This window comes from Urocitellus parryii, chromosome 13 (assembly GCF_045843805.1).
Source record: "Urocitellus parryii isolate mUroPar1 chromosome 13, mUroPar1.hap1, whole genome shotgun sequence".
NCBI classification, from domain to species: Eukaryota; Metazoa; Chordata; class Mammalia; order Rodentia; family Sciuridae; genus Urocitellus; species Urocitellus parryii.
Genome location: NC_135543.1, coordinates 69,262,503 through 69,268,057, shown reverse-complemented (window position 1 = coordinate 69,268,057; position 5,555 = coordinate 69,262,503). Strand labels below are relative to the sequence as shown.

Genomic DNA, 5,555 nt, shown 5'->3' with positions numbered 1-5,555 from the left:
TAAAAGGGGGCACCCTCCGAGAAGGGCAGCTTGGCGTTCCCTACTGAAATAACAAGTGCCATCCCACCTGCGGTTTCCACAGAGAGACTTGTGCAAGGTGACGTGGCTTTGTGCGTAAAGTGAAACTTTGGGGACGACCTCAGTGTCCCCTGTCAGCCGGCCGGTTACCTGTGCTCTGCTATGTTCATGTGATGGAGAGACCTGCGACCACACAGCCAGGCGGGTCACTCATGGTGTCCGGGCACCGTCTCCAAGGCAACAGGGGAAACTCTGCGGTGTTCCCTGTGCCCTGACAGGTCTTTGAATCACACGAATGTATCACTGATTGAAATGCATGGATAATTAAAATTAAAAAAATGTGTAATCCTAGCATTGTTAGGTGCAGGACAGGCTGAGTCAGCTGTCTGCAGGGCAGGCCACACAAAGTTAGCTGCAGGATGACCTGGCCTCTCAAACCCTCTGTCTGGCTCTTTATCACCTGTTTGCTTCAAGCCCAAACGCCCCAGGCCCAGCTCAAGGCTGAACACTCAACCCCCTGCTCCAGGCCGAACACATAACCCCCCTTGTGCCAACAGGCAGCTTGCAGACCCAGAGACCCCATCAGATTTGGGCTATAAAAACTCCCTCCTGCCGGGTCCCTCTCTCTCTCTCTCTCTCTCTCTTTTTCTCCTCTTTTGCACTGCTGCCATAAAGATCTCTTGGTTGCTCCGAGTGTTGTGGTCACTTTCCTTTCAAGCATAGTATAATTTTTTATTATTTTCTCATTTGCAATGTCCTACCTGCTTTCCCCAGGTCCCCAACCTCTTGATGACTTGAAGTTCTGGCATCTGACGCTTGTTATTATGTGGTTGAGTTGATGTGCCTGAATGAATCCAACCTGCCAAGCTCCTGCTGGGCACAGGTCTTCTATTTGTACCTGACTTATTTCACCTCTTCTGATTTATTTTCTGCAGGTTGTCCTCTTAGTAGTGGCATGGGATCCCTGGGTTGTTCCCTGAGTCATGGGATCAGGCGCTGTCCATTCGGGTGGCTAGACAAAGTTCTAAGCCACCGGTGGTTTGTAAGGAACAGAAATTTGTTTCCCACAACCCTAGACCCTGGAGGTCTGAGAGCCAGCTGTCAGCAGGCTGGGGCTCTGGCCAAGGCTCTGGTCCAGCCTGTGGACAGCTGTCACCTCCTGTGTCTTCGTGGGGGGCAAGAGCAGGCTGCTCTCCGGGGCCTCCCTCACAAGGGCAGCAATCCCGTCCACAGGCTCTGCCCTTTGGAAGGACTCACCTCCTCCCCCATCACCTTGGAGGTGAGGATTTCGACTTAGGAATTTGGGGGAAGACACGTGGCGGGCTGTTTCCAGGCTCAGGACCCTGGCTGTGGGCTCCCACGGGCTCCCTCCATCCCTGGTGCCTTGGGCAGGAAGAGCCCTTGCTGGTTTAGCAGCCCCTGGCCGTTTTGGGGCTCAGGACAGGATCAGGATGAATTTGAAAAGGAGAAAGCCGCTGTTGCTCATATAAACTTGGGAGGACGGAGGCAGGGCCGCGAATCTGGTCCCGCTCACAGGGGATGGGAAAGAGCACCCTCTAGCACCTCTCCTGGGAGCTTTTGGACCCCAGGCATCGGAGAGGACCTGAAGTGCAAGTCACGCCAATTTCTAACTCCTGCCACGAAGGCTGCTTGCACGTGGCAGTTCTGCTGTGGACCAGGGCTGCCTTTGTCCCCCTCCTTCCACATCGCTGGACCAAGGGCAAAAGACTTCACAGTTTGTCTGCACTTCAGTCCCTCTCGGAGTAGGAGTTGTTCTGCTGGAAGAGGACCACCCGCCCTGGTCCAGGTGAGCATCCTCAGGGCCGGCAGGCACACATCACCCTCATCCACCTTCACCTGCATCTTGCTCTGCGAAGACTGCGCCTGCACCATCATCTCACCCCAGTTCTGCGTCTCCAAGGAACAAGAGGATCAGTCCATGTTTCTCTATGGTGCTCCTACTTGGGAGAAGGACCTGGCCAGGCTGGGCATGTATTTTATTTTACTTTTGGTCCATCTTCTATCATCACAGAGGTCTTGATTCTGTGGTCTGCCTTTCTCTAAAGCTTACTGAAAACTTAGTGAAGTGCTACTCATCCTTTAGTGAGTTGAAAACATTTTTTCAATGCTCATAATTATAAAAATATTTCAGTTCGATAATTATTTGCAAGCCAAACAACTTGTTAAGGAACCTCCAAGACATTGAACATATGCATGTGTGTATGTGGTTGAAAAGGTTTCTTTCCTGGCAACATGAAATGGTTTTCAGAGATATAAAGGCATTGGCTTGTAATCAAAACATAATTCTTGCATATGTTCTGGTTGCGAGCCTTTGTATTGTCTTTAAATTTTTTAAAAGTAGTTTGGGGAGCGACAGGATATTAAATATTGCAGAAAACTATCTGGGAAACATTTAGCTGACGGGTCCCCAGGGCAGACTTCATGGGTAGACGCTGCCTATAAATCTAGGGTGCAGTCACTGCTGTTGACACATGTAGCCTGAGTTGCCACACTGGAAATGTGTCTCTGTGTCCCCTGGGATTGGCGTCTGGCTCGTGTTGGGTGAAATGCTCATTTTCATATGTGAAAGGGCAGAGCCAGCCATGACCGCACAGGGAGGTATCTGCTGGTCTGGGGGACCAGGAGGATCCAGGCTCTAAGAGGGGCGCGGCGTGAGGTGGACTGGTCAACCCCACCCTTCTACTCCCCGTCCTGGTTTTGGGCAACACTAGCTCAGGCCTCGGAGGAAGTACACCTCCTGAACCGTTCTCTGTCTGGGGCCCAGACGAGTTGGGGTGGGGGGATCTTGGTTGGACCAGCTGGTGACCAGCGGTCAGGACCCGACCTGGCAGTCACCAGTCCCAGCCAGGTGTGATCCAGGATGCCACCCCAAAGGCTGAATCTCCTAATCTCCCCTCTCCACCCTCCCTGGGTCCTCCAGAACAGGGCTTTAACATTTCTGGTTGGGAGACATTGGTTGAAAGTGACTGGTGCTTTTTGTTTTTTTTTCGTGGGGGGAGGGAGCCGATCCTGTGTTGCGACGTCCCTTGTGGTGAGCTCAGGGGTGTCAGGGAATGCACATTTCTTTCTGGGGTCAGAGAGAAGTTGTTTTTTTTTTTTCTTTTTTATACCGGGGAATTGAACCCAGGGCCCTAACCACTGGGCCACATCCCCAGTCTTTTTCCACGTTTTTATTTTGAGACATTGGTCTCACTAAGTTGTGTAGGGCCTCGCCAGGTTGCTGAGGCTGGCTTTGAACTCGCGATCCTCCTACCTCAGCCTCCTGAGCCTCTGGGATTACAGGTGTGCACCACTGTGCCCAGAGAGAAGTACGAAAGGCCTCCCGAGCATTTTGTTCAAGGACATAAACTCTCTGAGAGTGAAATGCAAGAAACCTCAAGTTCTGAGAGTGTGATGTCAGCCCTAGCAGTTCTTGGTGCTTGGGGCCGGCACCGAGGACGTGAGCTAAGTGCTTATGGACCATCTGCTTCTCGTGCTTCTGCAAAAGAGCATCACCGGGAAGCAACTGCGTTTCTCTTTAAAGAAGCAGTGTGGGCTGGGGACGTGGCTCAGCTGGTAGAGTGCTGGCCTCGCTTGCACAAGGCCCTGGGTTCCCACCCCAGCACCACTCTGTAATATCACTATGCAAGAGTGCAGTGGCCTTGGTGACGCAGGACTTCGGCCTTCCCTCCTAGGGGGGTGTCAGTGGTCCCTGCAGAGGGCCTGGTGGGCTTCGCCCTGCAGGACAAGATGTCCCCCAGCGGGAACATGGATCCGACTGTTCTGTTGTCCAGCTCAGCACATAAAGGCTCCCGGAAGCTCAGTGGCGTCCAACAGCCACGTGTTCATCTCTCCCACGGGGCCGGGGCTGACCGAGCTCGGCCAGGCGACCCTCACGTGGGGTCTCTGGTGCAGGCAGATGGCGCTCAGGTCCCCCCCCGGTAGGCTCCGCCGCACGGAGGCTCTGTCTGGTGGCTGTCTTCGTCCGTGCACCTGGCAGGAGGGGTTGGTGGTAAGCTCCCTCTGGTGCCCGGAGGGAGGGCCCGCAGGTTCTCCCCAGGTGGCTGTGCTTCTTACTGGGAGGTGGTGAGTCCCAAGAGGGAACCTCCCCAAGGCTAGTCCCAGGGCTCACAGGAAGCCCCAGAGCCCTTATACAGGCTGAGAAGAGCCGCCACCTCTATTGGCTGAACAAGTCACCGGGTCAGGCCCGGGCATGGATCCCCCGCCCGGTGCCCTGACTCAGGGGCTCTCAGAGACCCAGCTCCTCAGTGAGGCGCAGCGGCTCCTCTGATGCCCCCGCGTGCTCCTGTGTGAGGGAGGGAGATTGGACACTGTGGGGGGCTGGCCAGGCCCGGGCACTCAGGCACCGTGGGACGTGAGGACCTATCCACTGCCCCTCAGTCTTGCCTGAATCCACTGTTTTTATTTCTGTCCCTTCTCGTCCACCCCTCGGGGTGGACCAGGATCCAATCTGAACAGCTCCCAGTTGGGACCAGCACCTGACTTCCATGCTGGAGTGGAGAAAATAAACCGATAATCCCTGGTGCATTTTGACCAGGAGCTCAGACTCTACTGGATCAAAGTCACGGCAATGACATTTTGCTAGAGGAAGCAACAGCATCAGGAGCCAACACAGAATGCTCTTCCTCCCTGATGTGGGTTTTGAAAATCGATTTTAACAGATATGATATTTTAACAGCACTGGGTTCGAGGGACTTCACCAGAGCACATAAAAGACTTCCACCCCACCCCCTGTGCCCTTGGTCGGTAAGTGTCCACGTGACCTCAGAGAGCAAGGTCACCCTTCCCTGAGCACGCGTCCCGTGCCAGGCATGGCGCCGACCCAGGCACGCGGGTCGCCTCCTTGAATCCTGCAGGCGGCCTCAGCAGTGGATGACAGCTTTCCACGGTGACAGACGTGGGCTCTGAAGCTCAGAGAGGCCCAGCCACGTGTCCATGCCCCACGCCTCGGGGGTCTTTCCCGTCACAGTGGGCTGCCACCAAAGAGCTGTGTGGGTGACAGGTTCTGCCTTAGTCCTGCAGCCTCTGCTGCTGCTCACATGCTCCACATCAGCCGGGCGGGAGGAAGGAAGTGAGGGCCCCTCCTGCTGGGGGTCCACCGTGAGCTCCACAGCCAGGAGCAACAGAAAATGTGTCCCACCGCTAAGAAGGCCACCCCAAGATCTGTGTGGAAGACCAACCTGCTCGGTGCCAAGTTTGTTGATTCTTGCCCAACAATGACTTCCTGTTTCTAAGAAAGGCCTGCTGGTGGACACAAAGACCTTCCTTACAGAAGGGTTTGCTGAGCTCAGGCCTGTGACTCAGTGTCATGTGGACTGTGTTTCCTGTGCTCTGGGCTGAAGCATCCAGGAGAGATGTGCTGGACGGGGGCCTGGGGAGGTGGGCTGTGCCCAGGGTGGATGGGGCTGTCTCCCCCGCCCCTTCCTGTGGCAGGGGGCTCTCGGTGGGGAGGGCTGGAGAGGATGCTCCCCCTCTGGGCTCTGGGGCCTCGGATGGATGCTGGCACAAGTCAGAGG

The 5,555-nt window shown here is 55.2% G+C and overlaps 1 protein-coding gene across 1 annotated transcript in view; it reads left to right on the top strand.

Moving 5' to 3' along the window:
• The first annotated feature begins 3,786 nt into the window (after window positions 1-3,786).
• Shc3 (SHC adaptor protein 3) overlaps window positions 3,787-5,555 on the top strand; it is a 79,435-nt gene continuing 77,666 nt past the window's right edge. Inside the window, exon 1 of the mRNA XM_077792217.1 lies at window positions 3,787-3,959. Within this exon, the coding sequence (XP_077648343.1) occupies window positions 3,787-3,959 (173 nt within the window). The remainder of the gene's footprint in view (window positions 3,960-5,555) is intronic.